General features: G+C 50.4%; 1 gene segment (V, D, J or C); it reads left to right on the plus strand.

The window, feature by feature from the left end:
- Positions 1–5,503: 5,503 nt before the first annotated feature.
- Positions 5,504–6,066, plus strand: LOC129086257 (immunoglobulin lambda variable 8-61-like). The segment is given in 2 exon segments: positions 5,504–5,586; positions 5,690–6,066. Coding segments are annotated over 2 exon segments (423 nt in total).
- Positions 6,067–14,498: the final 8,432 nt, after the last annotated feature.

Below are 14,498 nucleotides of genomic sequence, written 5' to 3' on the forward strand. Positions count from 1 at the left end.
CAGTAGCTTCCTTCACACAATGTCTTTGTCTGCTGCTGTTATTAAACGCTGACTGGGAGACTGTCTCCTCCTTCATTGTCTGCGAGGCATTTTGTAGAATTCCAATCCCCTCTTAAAAAGTCTGGTTGAATTCACCAATAAAACCATCTTAGCATGCAGTTTCCATTTCTGGAAACTTTTGAACTCCAAACTCAGTTTCCTTAATAACGATAAGAATAATGAGATTATCAATTTTTAAGACAGTTTTGAGAATTGTAATATTTACCCTGGGTAAGGAAGTTGTTAATATTAGGGGGAGACTGGGTGAAGGACATAGGCACTTTCTTTGCCACATTTCTGTACCTCTAAAATTATTCTTAAAAAAATTGAAATAAACCTATCTCATTTCCTTCCCCGGACCTCGTTCGTTAACCCCAGTGCTGCACGGGACGCGCCCCGTAGGGACTGTGGGGGCCCCAGGGCTGGTCTTGTCCGTGGGGAGAGGGTGGTCATGCCGGTTTGCAGGGTGTGTTCAGCAATCGGCCTCCATGTGGCTAAAAATAATCTCATTCGTGTGCCGTTGACCTCAACAGGATGTGTAAAAAAATGAACTTACACTCAGAATCCCAGCCTGCTCTGAAGCAGCGATAAGGGCCAACAGGCAGAGATCATGAAATATACAGACACACACTGATGCTGACTCTGGCCCTGACACTGTGCCAAAGGAAACCAGAAGGATGACAGCTCAGTATTGTCAAGGGGTGCGGGGTGGAGAGATGAAGCAAAAATGAAAAAAAAATAGAAGTCAGGGACACCAGGAAGAGTGAGGTGACTGCGGGGGCAGGTGGGGTGGAGGGAGAAGAGGGTGTAGGGTGGATCAATGGTACTGGAAAAAGTGCAATAAAATGAAATTTTGAAGTAGGAGGACTTGGAGGGTATTCAGGGCTTTAGCCCAGGACAAGCTGTCACTGCTCCGTGTGCCCACACTCGGAAGTTCCAGGGGACCCTAGAGATTAGGAGAAAGAGACGAAATGCAAGGTGCCCTCGTGCTCTGGCTCTGGGGATGAGGAAACCGGGGGTCCCTGTCCTGAGGCTCTTCTCCCAGCAGCGGCTCTGCCCAGGACACGCAGTAGCTCTCCAGGTGATTCTTCAATATGTTGATCCCTCAGAATGGGTGACGAGAGGGCTCAGGGTTATTTTCTGGTGAGGTTCATTTTTAAGAACATAATGAAGAAGGACCAGGGCCAAGGCCGGTGTGTCCCCAGAAGGTCGGGAATGGGTCACTCTCTTGCTCCTAAGTGGCCCTGGTGAGGGAAGATAAAACCTGGTGACCCATTTGCTGGCTGTAATTGCTCAAAACGTTTCACCTTGCGTAATGATGTTGTCTCAGTTTCCCTTATTACACTTGTCAAGCAATTTCCCAGCTCCTTGCCATCCTCCCTCAGCACCAACCACCACGCGACACCACCACGGCCGGTGACCCACACCTGCGATGCGTACACGCCTCACCCGTGACCATGACGTGCTGCTCTGTCTGGAACGGGGACACCGTCGGATCCCAGGACCAGGAGGGCGCGTGGGAGAGGCCCCCTTTCCATCACTGCAGGGGAAGCTCCTGGGGCGTCTCTGCCTCCACTTCCCACAATGCTGGTCTCTCTGGATTTGCAGGTTGTTGCAGGTAGTGAGAAGTATTTATTCCAGGGGACACAACAAAAATTCTCACATTCCCCAGGTCAGCTCCACTGGGTCCCTGGACATTTATCATAACAAGAGAACCACATGGCCCATGAAATTCTAATACCCAGCAGCCCTTCCCATCCTGCAGAAATCACAGTGGGACAAGTCTTGAAAGAAACGAAGGTGGGTCTGTGCGCTCTGCACCCACCGTGGAGATGCTTCTGCAAATGGAACTGAGGGCAAGGAAGCCACGTGTGAGGAGGAGAGAATTTATGTCACAGCCAGGACTTTATTCCACTCCATACGTCTTTCCATGGCCCTCCAAGCAGCAACACGTGGACCCAGTGTCCTTCCTTCACTTTTCAAGAAGTACAACAATTAAATTCTCTAAAACATTGAGAAAATGAAAACAAAAGTCAACTGATGTGACACTTGTTGGTTACTGCTTTAACGCACAAGAGTTTGGGAACATTAAAATGTATGCATATACTAAAGAGTATATATATGTAATGTATACATGACTAGGACAATCCTGAAAACTAATATGTCAGAATATTCAGAATACTACAAAGGACAATAGAATCACTTCCAGAAATAAAAGAGTACATATGCTATACACTGGTGAATGTGAAGCACACCAATGTATCAGTTTTCACAAATCACTGGATCTTCTCTGATTCCTATCAAAATTGTAAACCTTTGCCCTGATTGAATTTCCACCGAGCTGAATTTCTGGAAAATTCCCTTCACAATAGCTCAACTGCCCTCCTCTTCTGTGGCACTTGACTTCATGAGATACAAGGGTTGTTAACATTTTCTAAAAATCATTCTGGGGCCGCTCACATCCTAAATAGTTACGTGTACACACTTTTGCTTCCCATACACCAGATCACTTTCTGGAGGTGAAAAGAAATGGGGTTTTTACGCATCACCTGATTGGTCCACGATATCTAAACATCAGACCCTGGATGTGGGAATACAGACCCTCACCTGGAGAGCTGCAGACACCAGCTGGGCACTCAGGACTGCGGGCCATGAGCAGCAGGGGGCGCTGGTGCACCACCCTGGAGCCACTACACAGTTGCTCAGTGAGGATCATTCACTGAAAGGATCTGGGGCTGGGGCTGGGCACTGATGAAGACTCTGCAGCTGTGTCCTGTTGAACAGAGAAGAGTCCCCTGAGCAGGGACCTTTGAGGGGCCTCAGCAGGTGCTTCCCCACAGGACTCTCCCCAGGGAGGAGGCCAGCCTCCACCCCCCAACCCCCGCCCCGCATGTCAGGGGTTTGAGCTGACTTTCAGAACCAGGGAGCAGAAAGAGGCTGGGCAGCCTCTGGATGGACACACATTTGCAAGGTCAGCCCCCACCCTGGCAGAGGGTGGGGAAGAAAAGGAAGCCTGGGCAGCCCAGCCCCACTCTGGCTCAGGGGCTGCGGGCACCGTGGCCTGGACCCCTCTCACCTCAAGCTCCTCCTTTACTGCACAGCTAGGGACAGGCTCAGGGTCCCACGACAGCCACTGAGCTTGCGTCTTTCTTTACTTGCCCAGAGCCTTGAGAAACTTTACCCTGAGGACCTGCTCCATCAGCCACGAGAGTCTGTGTTCACAGCTTCCCTCTCCCAGCCTCTGCTGACTCACCACCTCCCTCTCTGCATTTCTGGGAACATCATTGACATTCACACAGACTCTGAAAGGAGAGCCTAACGGTGGCAGCCAGGACACAGGCCGGTACCAGCAGAAGTCAGGGGGCCCTTCCCGCATCTCCTGTCCTACTGCTCAGGCTCAGGTGAGCGCCCGGGCTCCGGGCTCCCCAGTGTCCTCGGCGTCCATGAGGCCTCGGCCGGCGCAGGGCTGCTGCTCCTCTCTGGGCTGCCGCTGAGGGCCAGGCTGGCCCGTCCTGCTGGAAACCTTGCAGCAGCCCCGCCGCTTGCACAGCTCAGGAGTCACAGGTCAGTGAGACGGAGCCCCCCAGGCTCCCCCTGCCAGGGCACCTCCGCCCTGCTCGGCCCGGGGTCAAGTCCACTCAGGGCTGACACCTGTTGTCACTTCCCAGAAGGACATGAGTTCCCTCCTAACAGCACACCTGACCTTTCCCTCATCTCCCCTTTACACTCACCGTGGCCCCGGTGTCCCACCTGTTCCCGTTCTCAGAGGCAGAGAGCTCTGCTCAGGGAGGACAGTCCCACGGTGGGGACGCTGGAGGTGGGGACAGTGGCCGGTACTGGCCGTGCCCGGCTCTGAGTCCGCGGGGGGCTCAGTGACGCTTCTTCTCTAAATGATTCAGTCAGGTCATTGCGATACAAAAGCAACATGCAGAAATGAACAGCAATGTACACACTAGCAATAAACCATCTATAATTAACTGGAAAACTTAAAAATTAACAGTATATAAAAAAAGTATAATGGCATCAAAAGTAAGAAATACTTAAAGATAAATCTAATAACGGACAGTGCTATAAAATGAGAGGTCCAGTCTATTCCTGAGGTGCACGGCGGACACCGCAGTGCGTGAGCACGTGTCTACTTCAGGGCAGAACGCTCCGTCTCAATCATCCCCAAACTTCCAAGGCTTTTCCCTCGCCAGAGGTTTGGGTGGAAGGATGTCATATAAATCTCAATTCATTTGGGCACGGATCCCATAAACTCAAAACCATATTCCAGAGAGGAACTTGTTTCTCTGTTTTATATTATCCTTAGCACTGAGGAAAAAATTATTTACACTCTAATTTCTTCAACTCACGAGACAATCTGTAGAAAATAAGGCATTACCGAGCTGACAAGAAGGGCAAATGAGAACCCAGAGGGGTAACGAAGAACAGAAGACACCATCCCAGACAACGATGTGTCTCATGGACTGACAGGGACCAAAGCCACAGCCTCTGCAGTGGGGACGGGAGACCTCAAGGAGACCCTCCGCACACCACCAGCAGCAACACAGATAACCTGTAAGAAGGAACAGTGCAGAACTCCTTCCAGCCCTGAAATATCTAGGAACATTCTCTGTGCTACACGTCCTGTATTTAACTCTTTAGAGGTTAAGAGTGATGTGGAAAAATCAGTGTATCTGCCCTAATCCACACAGCAGGGACCTGCATAAAGCACTGTCTCAGTGAGTGACATCAGAAAAGATAAACATGCAAAGTCCTCCCCCCGCCCCAGCAGGAGAGCTGATGGGTGTCAGGGGGACAGCAGGGTGTGGGCTCTGAAGACAGAAGGGGGCGCTGTGGCCTGGTCCTGGGAGGACTCGGTTCTGGGACAGGACGGAAATACTTTACTGACACTTGCCCACAGGGACAAGCAGCGTCCTGTGTGTGACTTGCCATCACCAGGGTCCCCAGGAGCTACACGAGCCCTGAGGTCTGACTCACACCCTTGCTTCATATCTGCCCTTCCCCCTTCAAGGAGCTGTTCCTGCCTGATGTGCGGACAGACAGGGTCAGGGGGACCGTCACACCGCGGGAGAAAGTCCGTCTCAGAAACAGGGCCCACGAGCCTGGCTGCCCACAGGACTAAGGCCACTTGGAGACGGGACAGAATCAGTTCCAACGACTGGGCCTGAGCAGGCAGAGCGCAGGGGCCTCCCCATTGTGACCCAGGTCCCTCAGCTCTTCACCCTCCTCACTCACTGATGTGGGGACAGAAGTAGACTCTCCTCATTCAGTGCCTCAGTCCCTCTGTCCCCACTGGACTGTGTGAGGTGCCAGCATCGGCCTCTTTCAAGGTCTCCCCCAGGGGACATCCGGGGGACACAGGGCAGCAAGAGAGGAAGCTGATTTGCATGAAGCAGCTCCTCCTCCTCATGGGCCTGGGAGGCATGAAAAGGCCCCAAGGTCACCACCCCCAGCCCAGGAGACAGAGGAGGCCGCGTCCTGGGAGCGTCCCCACCATGGCCTGGACGGTGCTTCTGCTCGGGCTCCTCGCCCACAGCTCAGGTCCGACGAGGGGACTCTGCATCCTTGGGGGACGCTGCAAAGCAGGATTTGGATGTGATCGTGTTGCTCATAATAACACTTGTGTCTTTCCTGTTGGTTTTAGGTGTGGATTCCCAGACCGTGGTGACCCAGGAGCCGTCACTCTCAGTGTCTTCAGGAGGGACGGTCACACTCACCTGTGGCCTTAGCTCTGGCTCAGTCACTACTAGTAACTACCCCAACTGGTTCCAGCAGACCCCAGGCAAGGCTCCCCGCATGCTCATCTACAGCACAAACAGCAGGCCCTCTGGGGTCCCTGAGCGCTTCTCCGGGTCCATCTCTGGGAACAAGGCCGCCCTCACCATCTCGGGGGCCCAGCCTGAGGACGAGGCCGACTATTACTGTGCTCTGTATATGGGTAGTGGTACTTACACAGTGATGGGAACCCACGGGGAAGTGCAACCAAAACCTCTTCATGTGCTCAGAAGGGCTCAGCTCTAGTGACCCAAGGAAACAGACAGGGTGGGAATGGTCAACACACCAAGGGGAGGGGCCCCATGGCCCCATCGCCATGTCCGGTGGCTCCATGTCACAGGCCTCCTCCAGTGGCCCCCAGGGTGTGCCCGTCTCTCCCATGTGACACTGGCACATGGGCTTCCCCAAGTCCCCTCTCCCTAGAATAGTGATGGGTGAAGGCTCAGCTGCAAACACATTACCCATCAGGGAGACTCAGAGCCCCCACTGCCCCCTGTGAGACTCTCTGTGTCCAGGAGCTCTAACAAGATACACCCTCATCTATGGATTTCAGCCTGGGACCCCAGGAATGTTTTATTTGGCATGTAATGGCAGTGTTACTGGGAGGTTGCAGGTAATGCCGTTCCCCTGAGGAGGCCTCCTGAGTCAGGACTGTGTGTCTGTGCGCAAATCCTGAGTTTTAACACGCTCTCTCCTGAAGGACTTTAGGAACAGTAAAGGGGAAAATACACCTCTACGTCTATTATTATAAAATTATTCCTAAACACTTCTGCTTAAAATGTAATCAGGTTAACATTCTAGGATGCAATCTCACCTATATCAACATTCATAAACCCAGAAACGTCAGAAGCAGGTTAAAAACCTCAGGCCATAGCTGAAAACTGTGACAATTTCTTTTTTCCCTTCTTTTAAATTGAAAACTGCCACCCCAGGTTGAGCGGATTCCCATGGCTTCTTGAATGTTTATGCTCTGAGAAGACAGCTGTTTAGCTGTGGCTCCAGGAACACGCCGACCGCCCCCGGGCCGACACCTGGGGGCAGGGGCCTTTGAGGGGCTGGGGTCAGTGTCCCTCCCCTACTCCCTGAGGCGTCCGGCCCTGGGCTGAGAGCGGGGGAAGCAGAGAGTGAAACTGTCCTTTTTTTCATTTTCTCAACTTTGTTAAGAAATCTTTTTAAAAAACGTTTCCTTCAAGACAACACAAAATAAATTCAAAACAAAAAAGCATTGTGTCTAGTATGTGAGAAATATATATGTTTGTGTGGGCTTGTTTTCTATAATGTTTATATAGGATTTGCGGTTTGCTTTTACAGAGAAAAAGGATATATTGTGAATTTGATGAAATTTATCTCAAACCTGCCGTTGAATGAATATTATTTACCAAAGTTAGCTCCTGCAATTTTACAATTGGGCTGAGTTTTGCAAGGTTGGTACGTTTGAATTAATGTGGGTTAAAGTCATGGAGCCCCGGCTGGTGTGGCTCAGCGGATAGAGCATTGGTCTGTGACCAAGAGATTGCTGGTTCGATTCCACGTCAGGGCACAGGCCTGAGTTGCAGGCCAGTCCCCAGTTGGGGTGCAAGTGAGAGGCAACTGATTGATGTTTCTCTCCCTGTCTTTGTCCTTCTCTACCCCTCTCTCTATCTCTGTCTTAAAAAAAAAAAAAAAAAAAAAAAAAAAAGGCATGGACAAGTTTTCTATGCTAACTTCTTTTCTGAAAGTATGAAATTATTACAAAATTAAAAGTTTGGTGTCACTCACACAGGAATGTACACACTCTCTCTCACACCTGGGACGGGACCCCCGCCGACCCCCGTGCACTGCGAGGCGCCAGGGCAGCCGGTCACCTTTTACATGCAGCCACGGTCACGTGCTCTGCGTTGAGGTTCATCCACGCTGAAGAGAAAAATACATGAAATCATGAATCACGTTCACCAGCCACTTTTTTATGAATAAATAATCTCTGTCGAACCAGATAAGCACAGTCTCTTTAATCCAATAGCTGAAATAAACCCCAAATATTGTGTTCTACAAGAATATCAGGTTTGAGTCTATATGAAGAGTCCCATTGTTCCCAGAATCCCTTTCAAGTAAAAACTCCTGGGTGGGCTGACAAAGCAACTCCACCAGGAAGGAAATCTGCCATTCTACCCCTGTCCCCACCCAGTACACACAAAGACTCTGCTCCTCCCTTGACTTTATCTGTCTCTGACCAGCTCTGGGGATGCAGCCTCAGGGCAACTGAGGGGCCCCCTACCCTTAGATCAAGACACATTCCTATCCCAGCACAGAGGCTCATTGGTTAGGAGATGATGCAGATAATCCCAGGGGTTGGGGAGGGGGAAGACACAGAGGAAATCCACCTTGTCTTATCCCTGCCCAAGATGCACCTTGTGACTGACTTCCCTTAGGAACCCTAATGTGATGACTGAGTCGTGAGTATCCTTCTCTGGTCCCTTGGGCCCAGAAAATTTACCTACCACTGGTCCTAATACCATCAAAGCATAATGAGCACTAAATTTGTTAAAAGAAGGAGGCGGACTTCCTACACACTCAAACTGGAGGCGCGCAGGAGTTTGGAGTCCTCGGGTCCTCATTACCTCCCTGCAGGCAGAGCAGGTAACGCAGAGGCCTCAGGATTTGAAACAACTAATGATTGAGAGAGAGAGAGAGAGAGAGACATAGATATAGATAAATATAAGCTCCTAGAAAACACTTTGTCTAGACAAAGAACCTGGACAAAGATACCTAACCAGAGAAAACCTTTTGGACTATAACCACCCCTCGCTCCCCCACGTGGTAGAATCCCTGCGCTGCCCCCCCATCCAGTCCTTTCTGCTATAAGGAGCAGGGTGCTGGTTCCCATTCCATTGCAGCACAAGCTGGCAGGGCCCCACTGCCCCCCTGGGACAGCACCAGTGATTCAGGGGAAAGCTGACTCCCTCCCATTAGAGTCTGCAGGAGCCTTAGCCGGGTAGGGCTGGGGAGGCTGGTCAGCGCTCCAGTCCGCCCGTCCATGGCTCTGGCTGCCCTTGGGGACCTGCACTGCAACCTCACCCATCAGGAATGAGACCGAATGAGGGGGTCCAGGGCAGAGGGGGTCTGCCCGCCTGTGTCTCCAACTGGTAACTGTGGGATCCAGGGAAGAAATAAGGCTTGACCCCTGAGGCACTGAGGGCTCTGGGTAAAGGGTGGGAGGCAAGGGAGTTGGCCATGCAGGTGCCCCCACCCCCTTGTTGTCAGTGACGCCCTAGGGACCCAGAGGGGAGCTGGGCACCCAGCCCACTGAGCTCAGCAACTCCCCTCAGCCCTGTGCTTCCCTCCCTGGCTCAGCGGGGCCCAGCAGTGGCCTCGTCTCACTCCCTAACTTGAAGGGAACCAGCTGGTGACAATCACTGCCCCCCTGTCCCCAGGAAGGAGTCAGAAGCACACACCATGGGAACCAGAGCTCCACCCTTGATGGAGCCCGTGGGAGCCGAACATACACCCCTGACCTCCGGCTGCAGCCCAGCAGGAAGGGGCCTGGTTAAGACAGAGAAAATGGGACACAGGGGCTCCTAATGTGGTCCCCAAATGTCCAGGGTCCGGTAAAAAGTAACACTTGTATATCGGAACCAGGGAAAATGAAAACATGAAGAAACCAAGAAATTTACTGAAACCAACGCAGAGAAGCCTGAGATCATTAAATTCAATGAAGGATGTTTAAGGAAAAATCATAAAATCCATGTAACAAGCAACTACAGACATTTCTTGGAGGAATTGAAAAAGGAGAGAAACTCAAACACAAATAGATGTGATAAAAGACACTGAATGGAAGTGAAGGGCTAACAAATACCTTAGATGAAATTTTATAAACTTAAGGAGGGATCAAGAATACATAAGGTTTATGGATTATTTTGTTCATTTGTTGTTATATGTTTATAGATTGTTTGGTTCTTTGTTGAAATGAAGGAAGGGCTATGATTCCTACTGCAGAGCTCCCACTGCCAGGAAGTGTCCGTGGAGGACGCTGGCTTTTCTCACAGCTGCAAGGCCGGAAACTATCCCAGAGGGTTCTAATTCAATGGTCCCCGCACCCCTGTTCATGGCCTGAGTTAGGGGTGACAGCAGGTGCTTCCTCTCAAGGGACAGGCTCAGAGCTCACAACCAGCCCAGGCTTCTCCTGAGAAGAGAACTATAAACTGGGCCCAGGATCCTGCATTCGATGGTCGTGCGGGCTCACGTTTCCATAATACCCCAGCAAACACACCCTCCACTCAGGGAGCTGAGGAAGAGAAAAAGGGGCAACCCAGAGACCTGCACCAGCCTGAGGCCTGGGGATCGTGGAAAGTCTCCGCCATGACCTGGACTCCGCTCTGCCTTTGCCCCCCTCCTCACCCTCTGCCCAGGTCCATGGACACTCCAGAGACCAGCCTTTGGAGGGGTCCCTCTGCCTTTATTCTTCCTTCCTGACATGTGTCTGTTATTATTTCAGGGTCCAGCTCTCAGACTGTGGTGACTCAGGAGCCCTCACTGACAGTGTGCCCAGGCGGGACAGTCACTCTCACCTGCGGCTCCAGCCCAGGAGCCGTGACCAGCAATAACGATCCACACTGGTTCCAGGAGAAACCTGACCAAGTCCCATGACATGGATTTATAACACAGACAATACACTCTCCTGGACCCCAGCCCATTCTCAGGCTACACTCACGGGGACAAAGCTGCCTTGACCCTTCGGGGGCCCAGCCCGAGGACGAGGCCGTGCGCTACTGCTGGCTGGGGCGCAGCGGTGCACGGCCCAGGGAGACACCCGGACGGGGACCAGACAGAACCCGGGCTGCACCGAGTGGGCCAACTCACACGCCCCCTGTGATGTTGGCGTCACGTAACCGGGCTCATAGGGAGAGTAAGGGAGGCGTCCGAATGGATTCCATTATGTTTGATCCCTAACATGGTGGGGATCTATGAGCAGCTGGTCCACATAAAGCACAATCGACTCACTTTATTTCACAGAAGAAAGAAAAAAGTCAATGAGGCTCAAAGCTGGTTTTCTGGAAAGATCAGTAAACCCCTGGCCAGGCTGACCCAGATCAATAGAGAGAAGGCAGAATGATCAACAGCAGAAATTGCAGAGGGGACATCAGCACCGATCCCTCCCACGTTAAAGGGAAATAAGGAAATTCTACCTACAACCCTATGGCCATAAATGGGACAACTGAGATGTAATGTATGAAATCCTCAATGGTGCAAACTACAAAACAAAAGCTAAACTTGGTTGGAATTTTGATGGAAATTTCACTGATTATCAGTGACTGAGTCTTTCGGCCCACTAACACTGCATCTCTCTCCCCTTACTTAGCTTTTTGAATTCTCTGATCAGTATTTGTAGATTTGAGCATATGATTCTTCCACCTATTTTAGTTAGATTTATGTCTAAGGATTTCATTTTGGTGGTATTAGCAAAAGTATTTATTTACTTTACATTTTCTATTATTGACACTTAGTTGTTCATTACCATCATATAGGCTTTGTAGTTTTCATCTACAAAGGTTTCATCAATGGGCCTCTATATAGTTACGTTGTACTCTGTAATTACAAATATCTCATTTATTCTAAGAATTCTTAATCCAGAGTTGAAGGATTTTTTTTTTTTTTTTTTTTTGCAGTACATGTCCCCTTCCAATGCAGATAGGTACTTTTTATTTCTTTCCTTTGCTTATGGCACTAGCCACACTCCCATTACAATGTTGCGCAGGAGAGATGAGAGGGGACATTCATTCATATTATCTCCGTCTCAGGGGAAAACACTCAGTGTCCCAGGGCAGTGCAAGATGCCACCTGTAAGATTTGTAATGATATCCTTTCTTTTATAATGGAAGTTCCCTTTATTTTTGAAAGCTCTGAGGTTTTTATCATACATGGATGTTGAATTTTCTTAATTTGTTAATCTTATGAGACGATTATATGATTACAAAGCAATCTATTAATGTCATAATTACATTGATTTATTTTTGAATTTTAAATATTGCACTGCTGAAAAAATGCCACTTTGCTCTGATGTATCAGCAGTTTCATATATTTCTGCATTTGACTTGGAAATGTTTTGCTTAGAATTTTAATGTGTACACTCATGAAAGGTATTGGTAAGTAGCTTCCTTCACACAATGTCTTTGTCTGCTACTATTATTAAACAGGGGGGTGTGGGCTGCCTTAGCCAGGAGGACTCAGTGGACCCTTCGCCTGCCTGACTTTAATCTCCACCAAACTGGCCAAAAAACATTTAACCCTCCGTCCTCGTTCATTTTCTTTTTTTACCTCCTCTAGGTAACTTACGAAAACGACTCTGACTTAAACCAGCTCAAAGTAAGTCTCAAAATAAACTATTACAATAGAGTCAGTGGGTCCTGACAAAATTCCTTAGTCATTCAAAACCCTCAGATAAGAAACGAGGGCCGTGTGGATTTTACGAAGTCAGGGGAGCTGCCTGCCATTTCCACGGGGAACCCTCAGGCACACTGTCCCTGACGTTAATCTGTGCAGAGCAGGAAAATAGGAAGAGCAGATGCACGTACTCCCTGGAGGTGTAATAGATCATTGAAGGGGACCATTCATTTCCTAACTCCCGCCAGCGCCCTTGAACAAGCACCAGGCTGGCGGCTCTCAAACTCTGATGTGCACACTAACCACCAATGGATCTTGCAAATGTGGCTTCTGATTCAGTGAGTCTGGAGTGAGGGCAGAGATTCTGTACTTCTAAATGCACCCAGCCACACAAAGTCCAAAGTCTCTATGTGCTTGTTTGCGTGTGTGTGTATATATAGATACATATATATGCACATATATATTAATAGCCAATGCATGAAAATAATGTAAAATAAAAAGCAGAATCACTGGCAGACAAGAGCCCAAGAGAAACCTATGACAAGAGAACTAATGAGTTTGGATAGAGAAAAATCTCCCCTGAGCTCCAATGGGGAGCTAACCTGGGAGGACAGATGCACAGCAGGGAGAGGCTCCCTTTGACTAAGAAAAGCAAACAAAAGAACTCCAACATCTCTCCTGGCCCTGAGCTCCCCTATAGTTCTTGCCCCATTTCGCTGATGGTGGCTCCGCCAGTCTTCTCTGAGGGGCGGGCCCTACCTTCTCACTCAGACTTCCCTAAGGAACTCCTGGGTCCGTCTCCCTTTCCCACCTTGCTCCTTCTCCCTTGTCCCTTCCTCAGATAGCTGTTGACATTTTCCCAGGCTTTTACTACTTGGAGTGGACAAATATTTCCTTTCCCTTCCTTGAACTTCCCGAACCCCTTCGCTCTGAAGTCTCCGAAACCCGCTGATTCTCTCTTTGTTTTTGTCCACATCCGAACCTACTTTGTCCACTCCCCGGGTTCTGCCTCATTTCCAGTCAGTCCAGAGAACCACACGAGTGTGCTAATTCATGGTCCCAAACGTGCACCCCTCTGCCCTGCTGCTGTCTAGTGTGGAATAAAACGGAAAGAGGGAAAACTGGGTAGAGAGCAGCCAACAGGGGTTCAAGGCTGACCGCGTAACTGGGAAACCACACACCCATTTCCCCGTGTCTGTTTTGTCCTCCCAAACAGCTGAATCCTACTCCTCTCCCGACTGCTTCTCATCAGTGGCCCTAGACAGGCTCCCATAGAGTCACAGCCGGAGGGGAAGTCAGACACGAACTTGTGGGACCAACCAGCACTGTGACCCTGCAGCCACACCTGACGCCCACGCTGGGGACAGCGTCTATTCACTCGTGTGCTAGGGTGAGCCCTACCTAGGGCCTAGGACTCGAGTCAGCACGGACGTCTCAAGAACGCAGCCTCGTCTTCCCAGGTTGGACCAAAGGGCGCCCTTGTCAGACGGCCTCAAAGGCAGCTCCCGGGTGCCGGGCGCAGCCTGTCCCGGAAACAGAGTCTGTGATGGGCTGGTTCGAACTGGGACACAGCCCACGCGGGTCTGACCTGGGGAAACAATGGATGCAGTGGTCAGCCCATCCTTAATGTTCTCTTGTACGCTTTCTATGTGCCCGTCTTGGGTGTAGAGCGCAGGGTACAATAGTGATGAGACAGACAAGGCCCCATCCTCAGCACAGTGTATAGGGAGGTGAGGGTCAACACGTGGTAAGAGCAAAGCATATCATGGGGTATGACAAGAGGGGACATGAACTAGAAAGGGTGCATAATAGGAAGCAGTTAGAGGTTTCGAAGGAAGGAAGAGACAGAATCTGACTTCCGCTTTAGGTGAAGTCCAGCTTCCCCAAAAAGGTGGAAGGGGAGGCACAGAGGGAAGGCAGGGGCCCAGGTAGGGGACGGTGCCATGTCGCACATCAGAGCACCCTGAGGAACGTTAAGCCTCCAAACTGCCTCGAAAGGGCCATGTACCAGCAATAAAACCAGCGGCCAGACTGAAGGAAACTCAACTCTCACGTAACCTTTAACATCTGGGAACATGGCATCTCGTGTGCTGCCTGGAGGTCATTCAGGAGAAGAAAAAATTAGGGGCTTAATCCGGAGTTTCAGAGGGGACCTGCTCATTCTTCTGCCCTGACTAGTGACATCAGACACACCCAGCTGCAAAAATCAGAGTCCTTCCGGGAGATTGGGGGTGTGGGATGAGCTGGTAGATATGCCTTCGCAGACCAGCGGGGGGCGATAGTGGGCTGGACCTCAGCGCTCAGGGCTCTGGGCCTCACAG

The sequence above is a fragment of the Pteronotus mesoamericanus genome, unplaced genomic scaffold (genome assembly GCF_021234165.1).
Source record: "Pteronotus mesoamericanus isolate MK-2021 breed Mesoamerican mustached bat unplaced genomic scaffold, CSHL_Meso_final scaffold_371, whole genome shotgun sequence".
Classification (NCBI taxonomy): domain Eukaryota; kingdom Metazoa; phylum Chordata; class Mammalia; order Chiroptera; family Mormoopidae; genus Pteronotus; species Pteronotus mesoamericanus.